At 42.2% G+C, this 26,540-nt stretch overlaps 1 protein-coding gene across 3 annotated transcripts in view; it reads right to left on the bottom strand.

The window, feature by feature from the left end:
• Positions 1–26,540, bottom strand: part of CACNA2D2 (calcium voltage-gated channel auxiliary subunit alpha2delta 2) — a 719,552-nt gene that overhangs the window by 150,414 nt on the left and 542,598 nt on the right. For all 3 annotated transcript variants that reach the window (XM_048488253.1, XM_048488254.1, XM_048488255.1), the window contains 2 exons: positions 2,751–2,882; positions 383–440 (listed from right to left, as the gene is read on the bottom strand). In XM_048488253.1, the coding sequence (XP_048344210.1) occupies positions 383–440; positions 2,751–2,882 (190 nt within the window). The remainder of the gene's footprint in view (positions 1–382; positions 441–2,750; positions 2,883–26,540) is intronic.

Here is a 26,540-nt window from a genome sequence, read left to right as displayed (position 1 = left end):
ACTTCACCAGATTACAACCCTCCAGCCTGTTTCTGCCTCAGCCCTTCAATAACTCTTTTTACAATAAAGGTTTCTCCATCCACCTTTTCCAAGCCCCTTTCCCCTTTCATCCCCAACTGCAAATCACCTCAGATTTTCATGTTTTCATGCATTTAGATGTCAGAGATCTAAAACTAAGCAAGTATCAGGCTAGTGAATGTTTAAACAGGAGATTTGCTTGGATAATCACACAAAGTATTCTCAGCTTTCCAAAAGAAGAATAAAATAAGAATCTTTCAATGCAAGTCCACATCTATGGCCACCAATTCTGATGTGAAAGTTCGTTACTGTTCCTGTGATATATGACTTTGTCTCAAACATGATTCCTTTAGCCTTCACTTACCAAGGCCTTCGTCGGACATCATATAGGTCAATCTTATCAGGTACCCTCCAGGGGGTAGCTGCAATGAGAAAAAGGAAAGGCAAAAAGTTGTGACATGTTTCCTAGGGGAGCAGATGTTGGTACAAGGAAAGACAATTGGGGAGGAAGACATGAAAGACTTTATAAGGAGCAGCAGTGGTGTAGGAGGTTAAGAACTCGTGTATCTAATCTGGAGGAACCGGGTTTGATTCCCAGCTCTGCCGCCTGAGCTGTGGAGGCTTATCTGGGGAATTCATATTAGCCTGTACACTCCCACACACGCCAGCTGGGTGACCTTGGGCTAGTCACAGCTTCTCGGAGCTCTCTCAGCCCCACCCACCTCACAGGGTGTTTGTTGTGAGGAGGGAAGAGCAAGGAGATTGTAAGCCCCTTTGAGTCTCCTGCAGGAGAGAAAGGGGGAGGGGATATAAATCCAAACTCTTCTTCTTCTTCTTATAGGAAGGTTCACCTGCCACAGGTAATGATGGGGACATGAGAAAGGACCATGGCTCAACCACAGAGCATCTGCTTTGCCTGCAGAAGGTCCCCGGTTCAATCCACAGTATCTCCTGTTAAAAGGATCGTATAGTAGGTGTGGTGAAAGCCCTCTGCCTGAGACCCAGAGATACATTCCTTAGCTTCTACCTGCAAAACCATGCTAGTTTGTGTTGCATTGCTAACATTGCTTGGTTATTGCTTGGTTATTGTGTTTAACAAATACTCTTAAAATAGGCTAAAGTTGTGTCAAATTTTGGAAACATTTTCACCCGTTAATTTGGATGTGTTTTCCATGCAATGAGTTCATAAATACACATTTTAAATTCATTTTTATATTTGTACTTCCTCTTTACTCCCAGATGCTTAGATTAGCAATCTGAGGTTAGAATGACCTGTCCACAGTAAGTATGGTATAATGGATATCATTTTCGACATTTACCAGGTTCTTGATTCTACTCTTCTAAACTAGCTCCCCAGTCTGATATTAGTGTTTTAAAGTAGAAAGACATATTCTTTAAAAACTTGTATTTTCTCCTTTGAAAGAGTAATAACAGAATGAAGGAACCTGTTTTGAAGAACAAAACCAAGCTGAGTCCAAAGGGTTAAACCCCATCTCCCTTCGCTGCATGCTCCCAAGCCAAATCCAGACTGCATGACTTTACAGAGGGAGAGAAATGAATGATCTTTGTCTCATCTGGTTGAACCCTCAGCCTCAAACTTGATAGGAAGTCACAGAGAAGCCCCTCTAGGCAAACTGGATGTCACATTCAGAAGCATGTAACATTACCCTGGTGTCTGTTCAGAGAGTAAAACCATATCCAGCAGTGTGATATCATAATCAGAGAAGGAGGAGGTAGAGGAGTGCTTAACTGTTCCCCAACCTGCTGCTTCCCCACTTGAAATTGCAGTCCCAGCAGCTTTTTCAGAGTCTTGAAAGCCACTTTGGAAGATGTGGAGCAGAAAATAGTAGGGGGAGTTTACCAAAATGCTCCCTCCAACCCTGACGTAAATTTTCCTGTTTAAAGAGGACCATGGGAATAATGCAGTACGCATCTGTATGCCACATCTAGCTTGGTCTACTATCTCAATTACCATTCCCCCACCTGTAAAATGGGCCTATTGATGACCTACCTTGCAACATTGTTGTGAAGATAAATGAGATAAGGATTGTAAGGAATGAAGTACATTAAAAATGTTAGGAAGATGGTTGAGAAGTGAGGAGCAGCTGGGAAAGTAGGACAACTGAGAGCAGTCATGACACTGAGAAGGAGCCAGAAGAGTGTGAAGGCAAGTGGAGAGACAGAGAAAAGAAGACAGCAATGAGCCGAGTATAGAAACGGAAGCATGGATGATCCACAGATTCCTGCTGCAATGCATGCAATACAGAGCACACAGTTCTCCCTGCCCATTTGATTTTTATATTATCATATAAGTTTCTAGAATTATCAATATGATATGTTGTTTTATAGGGATAAGGAGGACCAATTATTTACTTTCTCCATACGTATGTCAAACCTCACATCTACCCCATACTATGAAATCCTGGATAGAAAGGAAAGGAAGGCATGCAAAGAGATCATTATCTACTGTCATAAGAACATCCTTGGCCCTATATTGTTAATGAAACTAATCATGACAGGACCAGTCTTCAAGGGCAGTAGCCCAAGGCAATCTACAATTGGTAAAATAGTCCACACTATTACATTTACTGTGTATTACAAGGGACTATTGCATTACCACTGGCTAACCAAGGCATGTCTTTCTCCCTAAATCTTGACTGTGTGATGACAGTGCTGTGGCTGAAACCCCACTATTATATATTTCCCCTTTCTACTTTAAGAATGCCACACACCTGGGTAGAAGCGAGTCACACCTGTGGCACTGCCAAAGACCTGCCACAGCAGAGACGGGTCTTCTTTTCGATTTTCAACAAATACATCCTCCAGGGCTTCTGTCCAGTTCAGCTCATTGAGGATTACAGTAGCTGCAAGAGACCAAAAAGGAACTAGATTAATTTGACTGGGACTTAGAGCTCAAAAGATGGATAATTTCATTCTCAAGCAATTAAAAATAACTCAGGAAGTTGTCATCAAAATACATGGACAGGGTCTACTGACAGAGATGATACCAGTTGAAAAACCATTACAGCTCATGCTCAGCATCCCTTGCTGGGGTGATTGTCACAGATCCCTTTATTCAGTGATGCATGATATGTTCCTGTTCTCCCTTAAAACACTTCTTTTTTGCCTTTTGGACCCTTTCCTGATCTCTGTCTAGCCAATCAAATATGATATGCAAAAGTCTCACTCTGTACCATGGAGGTAATTTTCTCATATGAAATATGCCCACATCCAGGCTCCCAATGGCCACTGTACTGTGGGAAGGGAACATACTTGCTTATAGAAAGTGCTATGTTTAATAACTCCTCACATCTCTAGTTAAGAGAATTTCAGTTTGTAAGATGGGGAGAGACCCAGGAACTTGTAAAATGACTGCAAATTTGAATAGACAATACTGGACAAGATGAACCCAAAGGGCCAGGACTCAGTGATAGAGCAACCAATTGGCATGTAGGAAATCCCAGGTTCAACCGTGGCATCTCGGTTGAACGGGTCAGGCGGGAAGTGATGCAAGGGACCTATGCTTGAGACCTTGGAAAGCCACTGCTATCATCTGTCTCATCAGATGCAGTATGTAGCACAGTAATTAAAAAAATAAACCCTAAATTAAGCTGCTAGGACTTCTCTCTAGATTTTTTGTTTTTTTAAATTCATTCATTCATTCATTCATTCATTCATTCATTCATTCATTCATTCTATACCGCCCCATCCCCGAGGGATTTTACATTTTTTCACTGGTGGCATACAATAAAATCAAGTTAAAACAACTAAAAACAAGAGGCAACCGCACACTTAACCAACAGCAGAAGGGAATCAGGGCAACATATATATAGCCAAGATAAAAATGATATATAACCCTATAACACAGAAAAATCATCCACCAGACCACGGTCACACAGCCTGGAAAACCCACCAGAACCAGCAAAATCTAGGTTTTTTTTAATCTTTCAAAAACCTCTCTAAGTTCAATTTTTACCTCAGATATTGGTGGCAGCTTATATTATTAGTTCTACTGACTGGATTTGTGACTAAAGGGGCATGTGTGTGTGTGTGTGTGTGTGTGTGTTAGTGGGGAGTGCCTGGCCAAAACAGCTATCAAACATCCACCCCCAGCAACACGCTTCCCTCTCTGTTGGGCCTCTGTCTCTCTTAAGGGAGTGGGAGGTGTTGCACCATCCATTAGAGAATGAACACTCTTTGTATCACTGGTTAAGGCTAAATGAAAGATAATGTTTTGTTTTGGTATCAAAATGAAGCAATATTCTCTGTAAATTGGCTCTTGTGGGTTTTCTGGGCTGTGTGGTCATGGTCTGGTAGTTTTTACTTCTAATGTTTCATCCATATCTGTGCCTGGCTTCTTCAGAGGCATGTCTATGACCCCCCTCCCCCAAATATCACTTGAACCGGGGGGGGGGGGGATGGACCCCCGTATCACTTGAAACACAAGTTATGAAGACAAACCAGATCCAGCACTCAGACTGCATTCGTTAGAATTTATCAAGTCATTCATATTCCCACAGGCAAAAATCCAACACCCTTGACAATGAAAGCTTTATTCTAGCCTTGAAGAATATCAAAGCTTTCTACAGAATGTGATATGCATTTATGCCCCTGGTCACCTGCAGCAGATGGGAAATAAATTGCCTGCATCCCCTTTAGAAATGGCAGCCAAGGTTTTCCCCTATAAGGCAGACCCAGAGAGACTTAGAATGAGAGAAAAAGAGGCAGTACTGGGGCTTGTCCCACTCTGCATTCATGGTGGCCCTTGTGCCTAATGCAAAAGCAATTAAGACACCAGCAAACAGAGGTTTTAAATTATTCAGCTATTAAGAAAAGTGATAAGCTCAGAGCAGCCTGACTCTGTGATTAATCAGCTAGGGCTGGGATTTAAGGAATGTGTAGAAGAACAGGCACTTGGTTACTTGTCACTGACAGCCTGCTCTGATTTTTTTAAAGCAGGATTTTTCCTCCCAAGAAACTTCTAATGACAGTACTCAGAGGGGAGAGAGATTCTCTCTTTGATTCCTAGAAAGTTATAGCTTGAGCTGAGCCTTTCTAAGCTTTCAAAGAGCAGCCAAGAAACAAACCCAACAGATTTTACAAGAGTGCAATATTTGAATTCTCTCTATTTCACAGTCAAGACAACAGGTCCTAAAGGCAGGATCAGAGGTGAGCCCGAAGTATCACAGATGAATAACCACATCACAGAGTACACTAGCAAACCTTACAGTCAGATCCAAGGTGACAGACATGGCACCACTATATTGCGCCTTGGTCAACTTATCCTAATTTATTTTTTTCTTCTGAAACCTTTTAAAATGCATATAGCTTACATAAGACAACTCCTTTCCCACCTTTCCAGTGAGGTCCTGCAGTGAAACACTACAGTTTATTAAGTGTGAATTCTGATTTCCTAAATATCTTCAAGTTCATCAGTCTTACCCTGTGACTTTCTCTGCAGGCATATTTATTATCACGCACATCTTTTCCAGGTTATCCTTGAAAGGGGACCTGCTGTATGCACAGATGGAATCACTCTCCATACTGAAGGCTTTGACCTCTCTCCAGCACTTGGCAGAAGATTCAGAAGAGATTACACCTAGCTCACAACACTGCCAGAACACTAAACTACAACATGGACTTACTGCTTTCACTAGCTAATGCCAAACAGCTTGCATCCAAAGCAGTGCAGTGTGGTGACACTGGAACATAGGCAACAATCCATACAAATGACACACATCTAAATCTGACATGGCTTTCAAAACAGAGTAATAACAATATAGTGCTGTGGAAATGCAATGGAATGGAATGAATGGGAAAGTAATCACTTTTCTTTTATGTAAATGCTAACTAAATGTTTTTTTTTAATTTCTTCCTAGATTCAGGCAGCACATAGGTATTATGCTACTATATCTGTAGTCTGTGAGGGTATAAGGGGAGTGCACATTTCTCTGTGTAAGGGAGCCAAAGCTACAACTGCTTGCATGAAGGATCAGAGTGCAAAGCCAAGATTAAATGAAATTAGCTACAGTTTGCTAATTCTGCAATTCAGCTCAGGTCAGTTTCCCACTCTAAAGATGAACTGCCAGCATAAGGTTGATCTTTTATTGACACTGCTGTTCGAGCTCCTCTAGGTCCTTACGCCTGTCCTTCCTTCTGTCCCTCTTCCTTCTGCAAAGCATTACTGCCATAGATAACTAAGTCCATTACTATTTTTCCTCCCTATGGCTAACTGACATTCTACAATTCTATTCAAAGTCATACCTACAAACAATTTTTTCAGCAAATCTGTGGCTTTCCTTATGTTTGTAGAGAAATTGCACCTGACTGTCCCTGGCTCGGTTGTGTGGATTTTTTTAATCCATAATGTATGGTCTAATTCAGAATTAGATTGATGCATGGAGGCACACATTGGCCAGAGGGTTTTGGAAGTCTGGGCCAGGCACAATTCACTTGTTGATAAGAGCTGAGGATTCCCAATATAAGTATTATGGAAGCAGATAGTGTAAGAACAAATCCATCTCAAAGATGCTGACCTCACAGGCTGTGGGTGGAACTCAAATCAACAATAAAGCAACTCCCAAAGAAAATTAAAAGCAGCTAGGATCACAGTGAATAATGAAAATGCTCTCAGGGCCTGTCACTTCCAAATGTCAGTGCTGTCAAGAGGATGGATTTATGGAGAGAGATGACTGTTTCCCAGTGTGAATCTTTCACACAGCCAGAAAGCTTGATGGCTTCAGGAATTTGAGTGTCTGAGGGTGAAAACACAGAAAACTGAGGATATGACATCATTCCTGTCATTTTATTTGAAAACTGACACCCTGACCCTGGAAGGCTTAGCTTAGAGCACACTGGATCCCTCTACTGCAACATGGGTGGCAGAAGCTCTTCAAGCATATTCACATTGCAGGCAAGTGGGAAATCTGCTTGCATTTATAGATCAGAGCACTTGCAGAGTATTGGGATGGAGGTACCTCTTATAGGATGCTTTGTGGCTTCTCACTTATAACATGAGAAGCCCCATAGGAAGTTGCTTCTTTTGCTGTGTGCATAATCCTCCAGCCAGCCTCGTACTGCTGAAATTAAGAATCTGATATTATGCTATGTTCTTTGAGGAATAGTCTGTGATATCTGGTTTATATTTAGCTCTTTCAGAAATTGCTCCTGCGGCAGACTCTCCTCCATTGAACTCTGTTATACTTACTATTCTTTGATCAAAGCCCTAAGGATCACTGCAGACCACTTGCTTGGCCAGCTGACAGATGAATCACACAAATGGTTTTTGTAATATATACGCATACCCTGTTTGTTCTAAAAATGTCTTCTGAACACCATAACCATTCTGACAAATTTCAGAGGACTTTCAGGAGGATTTGATATTTATTTTTAACATTATGTTTACATTGGATTCTTGACAGTAATGCAAGTAAGGATTCAGAGTTTTTTTAAAAAACACTTTCTAATCAAAACAGTATTTTAGAATAAGAAAAACCTTCAGTAGAAATTCTCTTATTAGAACCCGTTACCCTAATTTTGGTGCTCCTGATGGCATGAGTTGTGCAAAGTCTTCACTTAAGAGAATAAAATGTTTACCATGAATCAGGCTTTAGCTGCTACAACCAGGTATAAGCCAGAGAAGAAGAGCTGAGTGTAATACCTTGTTTTTCTCTACCGTTTAAGGAGTCTCAAAGTGGCATACAATCGCCTCCCCTCCCCCACCCAACAGGCACCTTGTGAGGTAGGTGCGGCTGAGAGAGTTCTGAGAGAATTGTGACTGGTCTGAGGTCACCTTTGTGTGGAGTGGGGAAACAAACCCATTTCACCAGATGAGAACCCCTGCTCTTAACCACCACACTACACTGGCTTTCATGGCCTTTCCACATGGGACAAATATCCCGGCAGGCAGGCGGGATACATGGCCCTGAAACTGCCCCAGGACAGGGGCCCATGGGACCACAGTGGGTTGCGGCCATGGCTCTGCACGGAGCCATGGCTGCCTCCTGTGCCCTGCCTCCCTGAGGCCCGGGGATCCTTCTCCAGCCCAGCCAGCATTGAAGCTGCAACTAGCCGGTCTCCCTGCATCTGCATGGCCATGCAGGCATTGGGGGGAAGGGATGGTGCAGCTGCCGTCAACTTGGCTCCCTGCCTGGACCATTCGCTTGGCCCACCTCCATGCCGGGTTTTACAAAAAGAATCACAGAAAGTGTGATACATGTAAAAACCGGCATGGGGGTTTCCCCCTGAAATTTACCCAGTTTAGTGGCAAGAACTGTGTGAAGTTCCCACCCAAACTGGGTCACATCCCGCCCCCACCATGGGATATTTGGCCCGTGCGGAAGGGCCTTAGCCCTCAGTCTGAAGGTCAGAAACTTGATAGATCAGATTGGTCCTTTCTGCTATAAGCTACACAATTCCTATGGTTAGATATTCAAACAAGCATTTGTGTTTTGAGAAGGAGTCTGTGGTGTAAGGCCGGAATTCAAACAAAGGTAATCCAAAGCAGAGCAGGGTCTCTGGTTTGGGCTGCTGAAATGAGAGCATAGGATTTAGCAAGCAGGCTCCAATGAGGATGCCCAGGATTGAGGAATGAGAGTACTTTTAGTCAATCAAAGCTTGGGAGATTTCAGGTGTTACATGCTAGTTACCTCAGAGATGGAAAGATCCAGCAACTCTTCTAACTTTGTTAACTGCCTGAAAGGCAAAAATATCTACTCATATACCTGAAGAACCAGAGTCCCTTAGTTTACAGATGACAGTAACTCTCTTTTCTTTTTGTATTTGTTCTCCTTTTTCTTTCTTGTGCTGTCCTTTTAAACATGTGAGCAAGGCATAGATTATGTGGGCAAGTCAAAGCTTTTAAAAATTATAGTATTTGTACAATGCCTAGATGTTCATTGTAACAAACAACCTGAAACCACTGCTGCTTTTAGGTGAATACATTTCCCATCTGTGGCTTTTGAGCTAATGCAATAATATATTTTGGGAAAAGAATACATTGACCATTTATCTGAAGTTATACATAACTAATTTTGGAAGAGAAGTGGTGGATACTTTTGCACTATGCTGGGTTTCTGTTTGATGAGTAACGCAGTAAAATATATTATACTTGCATTTTTTCAGGAGCACCACATCTAGCAGGAAAGACTTTTGCATATCCCTGCAGCATTTTACCCCAAGGCTATTGACATATCCTTAAGAGCAGAAGTAGGCCAAAAGTTCCTACAGGTGTCTAAAATCTCTGAAAGTGGGCCTTATCATATGTTATTCAGCATTCTCAGATTTGATTGGCTTTTTGTGACTCATTTCCCTTAATGACTATGAAAAGAATATGGAAACTAGAGTTTGTATGAATATGGAAACTAAACTTTGTATGAAGAAAGGCTTATAATTTCCCCAATGAGGAAGGGGAGAGGAGAGAGTGAGGGTTAGGGAGGAGAGTGAGTGAGTGAGTGAGTGAGTGAGTGAGTGAGGGGTGGCATGCAAGGGAGAGGAGGAAGGGGCCCCGGCGTCTGGATGTGATCCACCCACCCTAGCAGAGGGAGGGGAGGGAGGGGGAGGGGTGGCATGCAAGGGAAAGGAAGTGAGGGAGGGGAGGGAGGGAGGGGTGGCATGCAAGGGAGGGGAGGGAGGGGGAAGGGTTTTGCCTCATAAGGAAGATTGGTTGATAAATCTGTTAATGCATGTTAGGTGCCTAGACCCTGTAGCATCAAATATTTCTTTAAAAACCTCTACAAATAAATAAAACAAACCTTTAACCTATAAATAACTCCATAGGGACATTTCTTCCATCAGGATAGTAAAGCTATTAACCTAGTTTCAAGTAAGTTGCTTAGGCATGCAGTCCAAACACATTTCTCTTTTCAACATTTATACTTTCCAAGACTTAATTTAGGGAGTGGTATAATGGTTCAAGTGTTAGACACTGACTGGTGATACCTGGGTTCAAGTCTCTGGTCTCTGGTCAGCCAAGAAGCTCTCTGACTGATTCTGGACTAGTTACCTTTCTCAGCCTAACATACCTCACAGGAGCATTATAATTTAAAGGGGAGAGTTCAACCTGTGTTGAGCTCCTGAAAGGAAAAACAGGACAAAACTGTGATATTTAGATGGACAAATGAGACAAAGGCTGAACAAACGCAGGTTTTCATGTCATTCAAAGTTTTGGTCCTAACTTGTGGATAGTCCTCTTCATGTGCAGTGTCTGCAGGGCACCAATTTATGTGGGGAGGGAAGCTCTGCTGATGCATGGAAACTGCATATGAAGGGGCTGGTACATGAGAAGAACGCTTGGAAGAACTGTGACATCAGGTGGAACTCTGCATATGGGTGGCTGTTGTTCATTCTGCTTCTTATCCATTCGTTTATACATGTTTCTCCTGCCTTTCCTCCAAGGAGCACAGGGCAGCATATGTAGTTCTCTCTTCCATTTTTTCCTCACTACAGTTCTGGGAGGCTGGTTAGGGTAAGAAAGGATGAGTGGCCCAAGGTCACCAAGCAAGAAGGTGAATCCAGATCTCACATGTTTCTACTTCCAGATCTCTGTCACACTAACCTTTATATCGTATTGGCTCTCTCTCATATAAATCAGCACATAAATGAAGTTCTGTGCCAAAAACACATGATTCCAAAAGTGTACAACAACTGCATTGATGTTGCTTTATTTGAATGCGTCTTCGCACAGCCCCTCTCAATGACGGGAAAACAGTGCTATTAGACAAAGCCCTTGCACAGCAAACATTGCAAGGAAACAAAATTTTGGGCAAATTCTTAATTCAAAACTCAAATTAAAGCTCTTAAAATATTTTCCTATTTTAAATCTGAAATATGACTTTGAGGGCTACTTAAAAAAAACTTAAAATGTCATTCTTGTTGATTAATTTTGAGGCAACTTGCTTCAAATATTAACTTGCTAAATTCAGCACTGTCATTTATCAATGAACGTTTTTAATTTTTGCATGCAACTTCAAGCCAGGAGAATTTACTTGAAAATTCCCCCCCCAACTTTTTTTTTGGGCTTTGTTTTCTTAGCATGCCTTTTCCTTTTTTGATTTTCCTGCCTCCTGGCAGTCCATTAATGAAACATTACTCAGTGTAAGAGTCTGCATTATCAGGACTGAGAAAAATGCTTTATGAAATTATTGCTTTCAGTCTATCTAAGGGGGCGGAGAAGGGAAAACAACATATTAATCTATCCAAAGTCTCTGTCTCTCTGCCTCTCTCTTTCCATTTGGCTAGTACAGGGGTAGGGAACCTGCGGCTCGAGAGCCGCATGCGGCTCTTCTGCCCTTGCACTGCGGCTCCACGAGCTGAGCCGCTGGCCCGATCCTTGCCCGCCCTGCAGGCAGCAGGGCGGGTGCACCAACTGCCCGCGGCCGGCTGGGCCACGCCGCGGGCTTCCCCTCTCACCTGCCCCGTTGGAGCGGGGCAGGCGCTTTCCCGGTGGCCGGCGAGGCCGAGCCGCTGGCCCCATCCTTGCCCGCCCTGCAGGCAGCAGGGCGGATGCATCCATGCGCTTCTCAGAATGAGTGGAGTAAAAGGTAAAAAAACCCCAATATATACAGTGTTATCTTTATTTTAAATGTCAAAAATTATTTGCGGCTCCAAGTGTTTTCTTTTCCCATAGAAAATGGGTCCAAATGGCTCTTTGAGTGTTAAAGGTTCCCTACCCCTGGGCTAGTATGAGTAGTTAGTAGAGAAATGAAGTCAGCCCCCCCCCCCCCGGTCCTGTGCAGATGTCCTCAAGGATGCCCTGGGGAGGGGGGGGATCATGATCACAGCAAATGGCCTTCTCCTTTGTTTGCAAGGAAAAAAAGAAAAAAATGCCATTTTTAAACTTAATCTACATTTCAAATCTATCCATTTGTTTACTTTGTTCAAACTGGACAACATGATACAATAAAGGAGATGGAGACTTCCAAGCCAAGAAATAAGACCAAAAGAAATAATGGTCAGGGTTTGGCAGAAGAACAAAACATTTCATTAGTAAGAAAAGTAGACCTGGTTACCGCTCAGACATTTATAAATCAATCCACACGGAGCCACTGCAGCAGCTTGAAGATGCAAAAGCATCAGAAAAGTGACATCTGATCTAGCAAGTCCATGTGCACCCTCATTACTGACAGGTAAAAGTTCCCGTAAGTGTAGTTTCATATTCTTCTGCCTCCACACCCAAGTGAATTGTAGTGGAGCAGCTGTATTTATGGATCAACAAAATTAGATGTCACTTGATCCATACTGCTGTATTTCTGCTGTGGGCTATCTATGTGGAGTCATTTATTAATGTCCCTATCAGCCCTTTGGAACCTTTATAAAAGACAATTAGGCCTGCTTTGTTATCTGGGTCTTTAATCTAATGGGAAAGCTGGGCTTCTCTGTTTCCAGTTATGGAAGATAAATGAGCTTCATGTGTTTGGGAAGCTCCATCTGCTATAGCCAACAATGACAATACTGTACATACTTGAGCCTCTGAATCAGAGATGATTTTTTTTCTTGCTGCTCTTTTGGAGGGAACCTTAGCAAAAGTCATTTGCAGATTACTGTATTTCTCATCTGAACAAACACAATAAACACTGCTTGTCAAATAACAAATAGTATGTTGGTAACAATATACATTGCCCACTCAAAGTGGCAGGTAGGATAATCAGCAGTATTAAGGCTGAAGTACAAGCAACAACCTTCAAACAAAAGTTGTTTTCAACTGCTCAACATGGCACCTCTTTCAACGTGGAAAGCAGTTCAGCAGGTAGATCTGACAATTCTCTCCAAAACACCACAGACCTTCTGACCCAAGGTCTATGACCCAGGGACCTACTGTTTGCTCTGTTGGGTGCTACCTGTGTTCTTATAAGCAGGAACTTTCTCCAAGAGGACAAATAGTAGCACCTTTGGTATGCTTCAGGTCTAAACAATGATATAGTATGTTTGTGTGCATATAAAAGGGAAGGATTAAGACTGCTTTTCCTACATGCTACAGTGTGAATGAATTGGGCCCACATGAGCCTGGGAACTGAGTTCTAGCACAGAACTCCCAGAACATGTCTCATTGACAGGACCTTTGGTGGACACATGGGAGACATGAGAACTTTCAGTAGATGGGTGGTTCTCAAAGGCTCCCAGCTTTTGGGATCAACAACCATATTTATCAAAACTGACATGTTTTGGGACAGTGCTAAACGCACAGTGCATTATACTTGATACTTTACTGTTTCAGAAGTCTAATGGGTTCAAGTTTTTTATTTACTGATTTTTTTTATCTAGAGGCTATCATATATTTTTATTTGCACAGAAAAAAAATCTCACACTGACTCTTAGTTCACTTCATATACTCCCATCTTTTCCCTTTATGATGTCTGGTTCTGAATCATTTTTTCCAGCACTAATACATAACACAGAGAAGAGGATATTGTCTTTTTGCTGACAGACGCACCTCTGAGCAACAATTTATTGTGCCACTATCTCAGAAGCTGTTTTCTCAACCCTGTGCTATCACTATATCTGTCTGCTTTGTGATTTCTTGCTTTACTCCCATCTAAGGCTGTGGATGTTTTCCACTGGGGAAATTCTGGATAAAGATTCAGTTTCATTAGCACTAGATTTAACAGCAGAAATGTAGGCAATATGACAATATGGAATACAATAAAAAATGTGAGGCACATGAGAAGTGAAGTGCACATAGTATGAGGTGCACAAGAACTTGCACTCTTGGCTTAATGACACATCTTCATGCCACTATTTAATACTGCTACTCTGGGAGTCTCAGGGAGCCATGAATTAATGGTAGAGCATTCACTTGACATGCAGAAGGTCCCAAGTTTAAGGACCAGCTGATGTGAAAGAGCTCCACCTGAAACCCTGGAGATCTGCTGCTAGTCAGAGTTGGCAATATTGATCTTGATAGTCCAGTGGTCTATTTTGGTATAAGGCAGGTTCATGTGCTAAGGGGGTTTATTCAGAACCCTACACCAGAGGCGTAGCTAGGGGAAATGGAGCCCAGTGCAAAATCAGAGTTTGTGTTTTTTGTATTTTTTGTGTTTTTTCAGTTTTTGGCCAGCAGGGGGTGTAGTTTTTAGGCTAGCAGCATCAAAATTTCAGGATATCTTTAGGAGACTCTCCTGCTGATACCTTCCTGGTTTGGTGAAGTTTGGTTAAGGGGGTCCAAAGTTATGGACCCTCAAAATGGTAGCCCCATCTACTATTAGCTCCCATTGGAAACAATTGGAGATGGGAACTTTCTTTGGGGATCCATAACTTTTGACCCCCTGAACCAAACTTTACCAAACTTGGCTGGCATCAGCAGGAGTGTTGCCGGATGATATCCTGAAATTTTTGTCCCACTATCTTAAAAACTGTGCACCCTGCTGGCAAACAAAGTAAAAACGCTAAAAATATCAAAAATACATTTTTGCTGCCCCCAGGTGCACACCCGATGCGACACACACACCCCTGTCCCGTGGTAGCTACACCACTGCCATACACTGATCTATTAACAGGATTTACTCCCCAGCAGGGAGCCCCAAGCAGGTGCAGAGGGTCATTATAGTATGAGCTTGGTGTAATATACACAGATCGATTCTTAAAAAGAATTGAAATCTGTATGTGAAAGTGCTCAGGTTAAGAGTTTAACCTTTCCCACCTGACTGCAGCTGAAGGCAAATCTGTATGAAAACCTGTACTATATGGATGAAAAGCACTTGTCCCCTGTCTAAAACTTTGCCAGAATTTTAGGCTGATTGAAAAGGCCACCAGTTTTATGTGGGTAAAATTCTTTTTAAAATGTTGCTTTAATTGCTCACAAAATAAACACCATCCAGATAATCAACTAATGATGCCCAAATCACATTTTCCCCATAGCACAGTTCCCAAGCACACTGCTAACAGCATGAGATGCAGTCTGTACATTAATTAGATGTGATGGAGGAACAGCATCAGTGTGGAGGAAAAATAGCTATGTGACTATTTGCATTTTCTGTCCTAAGAAGACTTCAAATTGTATACATCGAACTCTGGAGAAACACAACTCCCTTTGCGATCAGAAAACAGGGATTCCAGCTAGCATGCTCAGGCTCAGAGATACCCCTACTGATTTGGTCGGCTGCTGCATCAACTCTCATTTTATTAGAATTGTAGTAGAACCACAAGGCTTAGGCAGCTTCAAGGCTTATAGTTCTCACAACTCCTCTCACATCCACATACACTTCAGTTTCTTTCCCCTTAATTCTCTTCCTCGGCCTTTCTCTTCTATCTTTCCTGTGCTCTCTCCCGTATAAATGACCCTATTGTGGCCCTCCTTCATATTCATGGGCGGCTCAAACCAGCCCCTCCAGCCAGGCAGAAAAAGCAAGAGTCCAGGCCACGCCCCTCCCCACCCTTCCTTAGCAAGTGATTACAGATTTAATTAAAAGTGGCACAGTAAATAGAAAACATATAAAATGCAATTTGTGTGTGTACTGACGGGTGACTATGGAGGGTGTTTTATTAAATGTTTTAATTAGTGTGCCAGCTAGCGATAGTGCCCCTCCATTGCTTCAATGCTGAAATCCTCAGACGAGGGTGAAGAACTAGGAATGTGGCATACAAGGTTTGGGATGGCAAGTCAAGAGGAACAGTTTGTTCATTTCAATCCCATTACAACTTCTGCTTGTGTCTCTGGCAAAAGCTGCTGCTGCTGCTTCACACCACACATAGCAGTGAATAAATGCAGAATACGAGGAAAATTCTGAAATGTCATTTGAAATATAGGCCAAGTTCAGGGCTTTTCTGTATAACGGCCACTGAAAAATGAGCACAACATGGCAATAGGGTGCTACATTTCTATACTGCCAACACCACAAGTTCTGTTCCATCCTTGTTGCCCATTCCCCTCAGTATTATTATGGTCTGCCAGTCAAATATCCAATTCATTTAGCCTATTATTTCCATTTAGCACACAACTCTGCCTTTACTATTTACTTCATTTAAACCCCACCTGTCTCCCCAGTGGGAACACTCTCACCTATATTATCTTTGCAATAACCCTGAAAAGTAGACTAGTCTGAGAAGGTGTGACTGGCTCAAAGCCACCTAGCAAGCATCCATGGCTGAGTGACATTTGAACCTGGATGTCTCAGGGCCTAGTCCAATGCTCCAAGTACACCATACTGACTTTCCCCGTGCTACGTTTTACTCAATCCTTTCTCTAGGAACACAGGGTAACACATGGATTTCGCCCCTCCATAATTTTATCCTTGCAGCAACCTTGTGAGGGGAAAGAGAGTGACAGACCTAAGATCATTCAGTGAATAACAGAACAAGTATGGATTTGAACAGGACAAGCATGGTCTCCAACCTTTTAACAAATATGCCATCTGGATCTCATATTACCTTCTCATCTATGTTACTGAATGACTTCTGTCTCACTTGCATGCCAAACCTGAGTATGATAATGTCTGGTTAGTTTGAATGGCATAATTCTTCTACCACTTTTAATAAGCAATGTCAGGGGTCAATGTATATATGTTCCATATTATTCACAGTATGACATCAGGAAGATAGTCTATTTCCAACAATATACATCTAGCTCTAAGCCCTACAGTGAAATAAAGTCACTTATTTTGGGAATCTTTTTTTGTATGTGATTTCATAGAATGATAGGCTGATTCCACATGGGCCAAAAACAGCAGTGTGAAAACAGTGTGAAAATGGTGTAAAAAGCTTTAAAATGGTGTAAAAGGGTTTATACTGTTTTCACACCTCTGTTTTTGGCCCATGCGGAATCAGCCATAGAGTAGGTGGCCCACAAGGGCAATCCAGTCCAACCCACTGCCATGCAGGAACACATTTAATGTCAGATTCCCCGTTCAGACAATAAATCACTTGATTGCTTCAAGGCTTTCATTGAAGACATGTCAGGAACTTAGAAAGAGAGTTCTGGCAAAAACCGCGCTAAACTCTTGATACTATGAGTGCAAGATCCCCATCCCCACATGAGAAGCAAACAGTTCACATTGTCCAGCCTGGAGTCTCGTCTCAGCCGCAGAACTCCAAGGCCACAGCTAGAACCCTGGAGAACCCTGGGTCCTCAATGATGCTTCTGGCCTCCACTCGGGCCAGGGCCTTCTCTGCCTTGGCCCCTGCCTGGTGGAACACTCTCCCTCCAGCTGTCTGGGCTCTGCGGGACCTTGGTGATTTCCGCAGGGCCTGTAAGACTAAGCTGTTCCACCAGGCCTTTGGAGAAACCAGCCGCTGAGTGTGCCCCCCCAGCCCATGGATCCCCAATACCATCGGGACCCACTACTGGGACACATGGGGCTTAATACCATCAAGACTATCTGCCTCTCCCCTCCTTCTAGAAGGATTAGGTCAGTTGGGATGCCATTTTAGGATATAACTGCTGTTTTATTATATTTATGTCAGTTGATTTTGATGATTTTATGTGTGGTTTTATGCTGTACACCACCCAGAGCCCCTTGGGGATGGGGCGGTATATTAAATTAAATAAATAAATAAATAAAAAATAAAAAATAGAAGTGATAAAACAGCACCTGCCAAAGCGAAAGTGAATCCCCCCCCCCAACAGCCCCATCGTGACATTTGCATATGATTAGTGTGGAATACAGAATGTGACAAGTATTATTATTTGAGCTATTTCTTTACTAGAGTTCAGCTCTTGGGTATGGCACAGTGTTTCCAAGTTTTAGTAAAATCTGTTGTCTCTAGATCATACAGGAAAACAGTAAGAAGCAGCAATTGATTTCCCACACTTAATCCTGTTCTACCTGGTGTAGGATAGACAATGCTAATGCATAAGAGAACATTTTTTTTCTAAATAATACTATGTAAGTATCTAAAAATTATGTCAGCAACACAGTCAGGTAAGAAGACAGGGTTGTGGCAAAGAACATTATACTTTGGTAAATCATTCTGAAATTCAGCAACATTTCAACACATCATCAAGACAGAGAAAAAGATCCTCTAGGGTCAGAAAGTTTCAGAGTAAAGACGTTTCTAAAGAACCCCCCAAACAACAAAGAAAAGATGGATCTGGAGCAGTTCTATCCAGAAAGTTCAGATACGGGCAATAATTGCTATTTGCCCAGGATCTAGGAAGAGGTAATAGAAATTCTAAATTGCACTAAAACAACTGCAAAGCCTGCAATCCAATGACTGGTATAGAGTGAACATCCTCAGTTTTCATTGCCTTTCTCTCAGTTGTCTTACTGATCCACACATTTTTTTCCTGTGTTTAAGTAGCTCTACCTTATTTATCAAATATAGATTGTGGGCTTTGAGGATTTCAGTAGAGTCCAACTAAAAGTCTTCTCACATGATCTAGTAAGTACATGTTGGTACTTATAATTCTGATGCTAGCCTATCACAGAGAAAAGGTATGTGCAAGGCCCTGAAGATACTTCTTCTTTTTGTTTGTTTGTTTACTTTGTTTATGACCCCCTTATGCTTGCTGGGTGACGTTGGGCCTGTCATACACTCTCAGTCTAACCTATGTCACAGGATTGTTGTGAAAATAAAAGGGAGGAGATGAGACTGATGTAAGCCACACTGGGTCTCTACTGCAGATAAAGGCAAAGTATAGATGACTTAAGTAAATAAATAAATGGGCACTCCTTGCAATCGGTTAGGGTGAGATTGTGTGTTATTTGCCCAAAGGCACCCAGCAAGTTTCCATGGCAGAATGAGAATTCAAACCTGGATCACTCAGATTCTAGTCCACTACTCTGATCACTACACAGTGCTTGCTGTTTATTCCATAATGTCATGTGCATGTAGAAGAAGGATTATATTTAGGAAACATGCTACATTTCCCACATTGCAACACAGAATATTCTATAATGGTATGTTAATACTCTGTTGAGAACCAGTGTGTGATGCTTAAGCAAGTGTTCAGTTTGTACTGTGGAATCCTAAATTTAAACCTTCACTGAGCCATGAGAGTCCCTGAGTGGTCTTGGGACAGCAGCTTTTTCTCAGCTGAGCTATCTGATGATGAAATGCTGTGAGGTTAAAATGTGGGGAAAAACAATGTACGCAACTACTTGTGAGTAAGGGCAGGATATAAATGTGATACTAATTAAATGCAATTGTCAAGCATTGTGATCTTTCAAATAAACTTGGCTGAGCTGAGTGAAGAGTTTTGTTTTGTGAAACCAGTTAGAGCAAAATTGAGTGAGAAAGCATAACTGCAGTTGTTCTCCTAATAAAGGAAGGAGGCAGGGGCTGACCAGCTGAGTACTGACATTAGAACTGAGTTAGTTTTTGCCTCCAGCTGCACCAAGGATTTTATTTATCTGTTTTTTAATTTAGATATTTATCTCCAGCTTGACCTCCCATGGATACCCACAATAGTTTGTGGGTAATTCTTGCTGCTAGAGGTATAAAATTAATTCTTGCTGCTACAGCTATAAAATGAAGTATGGTTTGAAAGGGATGTTAACTGTTTTGGTTAGGGTGCACTTATGGCCTCCTTCAATATGCTCCGTTGCTACTAAGAATTCAGCAGCAATAATTAGGCACGTTTAACCAACTGATCAAATTGCAATCCTGTTGCCAACTCAAGTGAAGCAACATTCCCATTTTATAAATGTGATAGATGTGATCCAAAAGACATAAGCCTGGTTCAGACATGAAACCACATAGAAGTAAGATAGCCATAGTTAGTTGATTGTACAAATACAGGTGCAATGCACACTCCCTTCACCTTCTATATTTCTTCAGGATGGGAAACCTCACTAACCAGGCTTGTCAGATTTTCCCACCTTTTTCCCTTTAGGAACTGAGCTGCTTCAGAAATGGTACCGTTTGGTGACAAGAAGCACTTTCCCTCAGACCTGTTAATAATTCCCAGAAGGTGAAGGATGCCCATTGACATTTCTTCCTTTCCAGGCACTCCCCTCAGAAACTAACTATAGGTTGTTTATGCATGCAGCACTAGCAGCTGTTTGCTTGGTGGTGGGGTTTTCCTGCATTTTCCTGTTTATTCTGCAAAGTATCAGGGACAGCTGAGCTGAGTTGCTATTTTGCCCCTACTCCCACTTCCTTGTGTTTTTATGACCTCCAATTTTTTGTTTTTTGTGACCTCCATTTGGGAAGGCTACTTGCCACCTTTATTTTAAAAACAGTGTTTTATGTGGTCTGTTGTTCCTGTGATAGACCTAAAGCATTAAAATAAAAAAGAGATGTCCCACTGGTCCGCCTGAAAAGCTGGCCTGAAGAGTGGGCAGAACTGTCACTTCACTGCATAGGTGGGGGAAGGTTGGGAGGAGTGGAAAAACCTGAAGGTGGATAAATGCACACTGGTCTCCTTCACCTTCCTTGTGAAGGGGGACAAAAAGTTGCACTTTAATTGGTTTCAGAAACCATGCAGAGAGTCTGATCTGAATGTGTAGTGAGTTCTGAAGAGAGGGAAACATGTATGCAACCAACAATCCAACCCAGGGAAAATGGATGATCAACGTGAAGGGGAGCACAAGTGTAGGGATAGCCACAGTTAAATAAAAACTACGGCTTTGCCTTACATCTGTGGAAGCACAGCACTGTCCTTGGTGCTGAAAAGAGACAGGCACAACCCCAGATGAGAAATAACTTTTCTTTCAGAAGAAGGTGTTTAATGAGGAGGAGCTGTGTCACGTACTCATATACTCAGTGATTTTCAGGCTCATTTAATCCTGCTCCTTATAACGTCTTTGTGGATAAATGCTGAATAGAGCCCACATGAATTTATATGTAATCTGGCCTGTGACGAGAGATGTGAAGGACACAGGAAAAATGGGGGGGGGGGGGAAATCAGAAAACAGTTTTTCTGTCAAATACATGTTTGTTTACTATAGATGTTTTTTCTTACTTCAACTCTCAGGTGATGATGTGATAGCATAGGATGCAGCTGTCTGTAACTCCTTCTGAAGTAATAAGTACACTTGCAAATTTTTTTTCCAGAAAATGAAGATGTCTGTACTTTTAGATTCCATAAATAGGCCAAACAGTACAATTGTATATATTAACTTATAAATGATGAATTTGATGTTAAACCTTTACAAGAAGTTTCAAGCTCGACAGAAAAGTAAGTATTGCATATCTTTCTATTTTGCCCAAAATTTCCGTTTCTTTCTGGGAGGACCTTTCCCCTTGTGTGGCTTTGAAATTTCTGGTAATTTTACATCTCCACTTGTGACTCAGTTCCCAAGAGATAGAAAGTCAGCTGCTCTCATGGGTTGAGTGGAACTAAACTAAACAGTTCACTATGAGGAAGAGATGGGTTTATAACTTTGTATGAACGTAGAGATGAGTTGAAATGGTGAGGCTATTTTTAAGTTTGGAAAACAGCCACTTTTTCAGTAAATTGTCTGTGGGGGCTCAAAATGTGTACAAAAGTATTTGTGGTGGAGTTCCTATTGCCAGTGCAACAAAACCAACATGCCACATGTTGGTCCATTGCACTGTACTGTGAGGGTATGAAATGTAAACTCTACAATGCAGCATGGCCCAGATGCCTTAGCAATGTGGGGTGCCTCCTAGCACCTGGCAGCCTGTTCCACCCCCCTCCTCGTCACAAATGTCCCACAAGTCACAAATGGACTTACCACAAGGATCAGTGACCTCAAAGATGCCAGCAGCAAGAAGGAACAGCAGAGAAATGGCAGGAGCAACAAGAGCAAGTCTCAGCAATTCCAGGGAATATGGTGGAGGCAGCCCAGCCTGGGCCAAGCTGCAATCAGAAGTCCAGAGCAGCCTTAGAGAGTGGGGCAGGGCTAACACAGCCCCCGCCAGGCTGCAACCAAGAAGGAGAGCCAGGAAGGCTGAAGAGCCAGTCTCAGGCCAGCAGGGCAAAACAGACAGCTCACCAGCCTCCAGGAGCTCCCAGGAGGGAGGGAATCTCTTGAAAGGGATAAAAGGGAGGCAGGGCAAGAGGGAGGAAGTGGGTGTGGTGCAGGGGCTTAAGCTTGCAGGATAGAAGTAAAGTGTTTATGAATAGAAACCAGAGTTGTGTCCTGTTTGTTACAGAAGGGTAACCAAGCTCCTACAAGGCCAAGGTAGGAGGCCTACTCTGTAGGAGTGGCTGGCAGAGGAAGTGTTCACAAATGGGAACATGTTCCTTCTGTTCATTAATTCAGATCCCCAAAAAAGATTCATTTGTCTGTGCTGATGTCATCATCAAGCCAAACATAATTGGTGTATGGTTCTGTGACATCAACCCAATCTCTTCATGATATCTGAGTGGCCAGGATAATTTGGATAAAAAGAATGTCAGGGCAAAAAATTGTACTGAAGCAATAGCCAGGAAAGAGTGAAGGGCAGGAAAAGATCTGTAAGTATCTTGTCTGGGGAAAGGCAGGGCATGTACTCAGGGTGCTCCCCTTGATGGGGATGCCAGTCTGCACCTACAGCCTCTGAGTAACTGCCACTGAACTGTGTCCTGCCCTGAACTCCATGTGGAACAATATTCAACCTGTTCCTCATGGAGTTTGGGGTTGGGCACACCCGTTCAATGCTCAGCTCACCCTGGCTGGGTAAAGCTTTAAGTTTAAAGTTCGACCCAGCTAGGCTGAGTTCAGAGTTGAACTGAGCGATCCTTCTGCCTGGCTTCAGCTTTATACTGCTGGGTCTTCTCCCAGTCTGTACTTAATCTGAAGGGGTGGAGCATGGGAGGCAGAGCCAGCAGAATAAAGGTAGAGTTGGGCAGATCAACTGCTCAGTCCAATGCTGTGCTCAGCCTGGCTATGTTGAACTTTAAACTGCAGGCTCAAAGTCTGTAGTTTGAAGCTGGACCTGGCCAAGCTGAGCCCAGTGTTGATAGGTGTGCCAGCCCCCAAAATCCACATTGAGTTGGGTTGGTGGGTGGGTGGGGGGACAAAGTGCTTGCACTAAGCATCATTTTCTACAGCTGTGACCCTGTCTGTAAGTTACTGCAAACAGCAGCCATAAAGGAGCTTAAATGTAGCATACTGAAATAAAGCCCAAGCACATGTAACTGGAATGAACACAGATAATCCTATTTATCCCTACCTTCACTTTCACCTTCCACTTCTTTGATGTCCTTCTTGAGTCAAATTTTTGATTAAAAGTTCCTCAAGAGTAAGAGTCATGGGGAAAACATTATAGTGCCATTCTGAGAAATTAAGCAAAGACCTAACCAATTGTGCCAGTAATTCTTCCCAAACATAACATTGACGAGTGCAGTGTTGTGTCTGTCATTTCTTGCCAAAGAAGAAAAAGTAGGCTCTTTCACTGTAGGCTCCATTATTCAAAATGTGTTGCCATCAAAATGTGGAGGTTTCACATTATTATTCAGGTGCAATCGCACCAGAATAATTAAGGTTGCATCAAGAATATAATGGGGGCTAAAACATTTAATATCTCCAAAAATACATGATCAATCTTAATGAAACTTTCTAGGGGGTTAGTTCCAAGGACTTTTCAATTTTCTAAACAGTTATGCTTTACAGCATTAGAATGTTAAGGGGCATTTGTTGTGTTTTAAAAGGCAAAAAATGTGTCCTAACTGTTTTTGAAGCATATGTTCTGAAAAATACCTAAAGAAATCCCTCAGAGTTTATGTCACAGGCAATCACTTCATTTATGGGATCATATTATGGATTCTAAGTTATCAGACACTTCAGTTATGTGAGTCTGTGTTTCCCACTACAAACTATGGTAAAAACTCTTCAGCTGTTTTCTGTAAACAGTTGCTTTACCATCATTCTTTTAATGAAGACAGATCACCAACCATGTGGTGCCAGTTCATAAACTTGCCAGTATAATAGTGTCAGTTTAATGGAGAACAAAGTCATCTATGGGCTTTGACTCCAAAATCCCAACATCTCCATGTTCACACAACTGCAAAGAAATCTCTAGGGAAGTGGTGTTCTAGACAATGCTGGGCCTGTAGTAAAAACTATTGGGACTTACAGAACTTTAAAATCAACAATAAAGAAAATGAAATTGTTAAAAATTTCCTATTCCTTGGCTCCATCATCAACCAAAAGGGAGACAGCAACCAAGACATTAGAAGGAGACTGAAACTAGAAAAGGCATGAAGGAGCTAGAAAAGTTTCTTAATTATTTAGATGTGTCACCAGTGACCAAGATAATTCATACCATAGTATTCCACATTTCTACGTATGGATGTGAAAGTTGAACAATGAAGGAAAAGGACAATTCTGACCCTCAAAATAGAATCCTATTGTAATCTGCATATTTTAAGATTATTATTAACCTATTTATTATTATTTTGTATCTATGTATATGTGTGTACATGTGCATGTATATATTTTGCCCTATATTTATGTACTAGAATCTTAAACCACTTTTTCTTATGTAACTATCACTTGCAAATGTTAAGTACATTGTTTATAATTTATGTGGCAGATCATATTCTGTTATTACTGGAACCACTTTAAGTCAGATTGTCTGCCAATTAGTAAGTATTCCTAAATGATAAAATAATTAGAAAAGATTTAAGAAAAAAAAGAAGAAAAAGGACAGGAAGAAAGTGTGAAATGTGGCTTCTAGATCAAATCACTCTCCCTAGAAGCTAAAATGACCCTATTGTACTTTGGTCACATTACAAGAAGACAAAAGTCACTGGAAAAGACAATAACGATAGGAAAAGTTGAAGGCAGCAGGAAAAGGGGAAGGCCCAGCATGAAATGGATTGATTCAACAAAGGAAGTCTCCAGTTTGCAAGATGTGCGGAAGATTATTAACAATAATCTAATAACAATATTAGAGTTGTCATCAGTCAGAAACAACTTTGATGTAACTTAACAAACACACATAGTAAAATGGGAGATTATAGAAAAGCACCTCACCATGCAACTTGATGTGGAAAGTGATTGCCTATTTTTACTATCACATGGCCAGCATGAGGAAGCAAATGGGACTGCTGTTCTCAGGATCAGGATACAAAGGACATTCATGTTGCTGAACCAACTACAGACTATATCAGAAATGGAATATTAAAAAAATAAGATAAAGGAAACATGCTCACTAACATCTTTTTATTTTAAACTAGAGAAACTGTGCAATTTGCTGCTTTAAAGGGTGCCTTTATCTTAAAGATATTTTACAACAAATAAGTCAATGGTGTTAAATTTAAATCATATTTCTCCTAATATTCAGTTTTAAATGCCATTAGAGATGCACTAAATTGGTTATGGAGACTCTTTCTTTGGAGAAAAAGTCACTTAAGTTAGGGTGCTTTGGCTGGAGGACAGTTTCATACTTGACTCACTGGGGTGGAAGGGCACATATATTATTATCAGCACATTCCTGAGGAGGGGTACAGCAGCCTCATGGTTAGCCATCAGAAGCCACTGCTATCGCCAGCCATCAGAGTTATGGCAGTGTAACTGCTATCCTGGCACAAAAAGAGGTGGGTCCTGGTGCTGGGAATGCTTCCCAGCATTGGCAGAAAATTATGCCAGCAAAAGCCACAGTATATCCCATGGGTCCCCTTACAATGCAAAAGAAAAAGTGCCCCAACAACAAGCCCTGCTGTAGCACAGATGGCGACCAAGGCCACTGAGTGTGACCTCTCATAGATAGCCAAACCCCCTTCCCAAACCTAATTCCAGCTCCTCCAGCACTACTTAACCCTCAGCCAGGACTTCCTATAGCTCAGATGGCAGCCTATGTGACATGGAATTCTGCCTCAGAGGCCTCTGATGTGCAACACACAACTTTGTATTTGGATGGCAGGAAATGTACAGAGAAGGCGCTTAGCGTTATAGAGGAAGCAGTTTACAGCAACATCCAAAAGAGACAGCACACATCCTTACAGTGTGACTAACATGCCTTGTTTCGCAAACTGTACAGACACTTCATCTAAGAGACACATACTGAATTAAGCACTGACAGGGGAACAGGAGTATGGATCCAGCAGCCTCTAATCAGGCACCTGCCTCCCTCTTGCACACACACTCAATGATGCCTGGAGAATACAGGCTCCTAAAGCCAAGGCTAGCAGTATATGTCCCATGTCATGTGGTGGGGCAAACTCCCAGGAAAGTGTATCATGTCTGTAATGCAGGGTGGCGAGCAGGGAAGCTGGCATCCTCATACCGGTGTGTTCCATGGTCCCTTCCAAGGCACCCCCCCACCACCATGTGCGGAACAGGGGGGATAACTGGTGTTTGGGGTGACTGGCAGTTGCCCCACAGTGCTTTGTAGAATTGTTGGCCAAACAAACATGGCACCTATGGACTTGTAGGATTAAAGCCCTATGCACCAACACCAGCTGACAGAGTAGATACCATTAAAGTGTAACCAACACAGCAGATGGGTAATGTCATTTATGACTATGGCATGCATCATGGGCGGGGGGAATCCCGGCAAATGGGGTTCCTTTCTATTATGTGCCCCACAGGCCATAATAGTGCTTAAGAGCAGTGGACTCTAATACTGAGAACCGGATTTGATTTTCCATTCCCCCACATGAATGGCAGACTCTTATCTGGTGAACTGGATTTGATCCCCATTCCTACACATAAGCTTGCTGGGTGACTTTGGGCTAGTCACAGTTTTCTCAGAAC

The sequence above is a fragment of the Sphaerodactylus townsendi genome, linkage group LG03, assembly GCF_021028975.2.
Source record: "Sphaerodactylus townsendi isolate TG3544 linkage group LG03, MPM_Stown_v2.3, whole genome shotgun sequence".
Lineage (NCBI taxonomy): Eukaryota > Metazoa > Chordata > Lepidosauria > Squamata > Sphaerodactylidae > Sphaerodactylus > Sphaerodactylus townsendi.
This window is presented reverse-complemented; position numbering and strand designations above follow the sequence as displayed.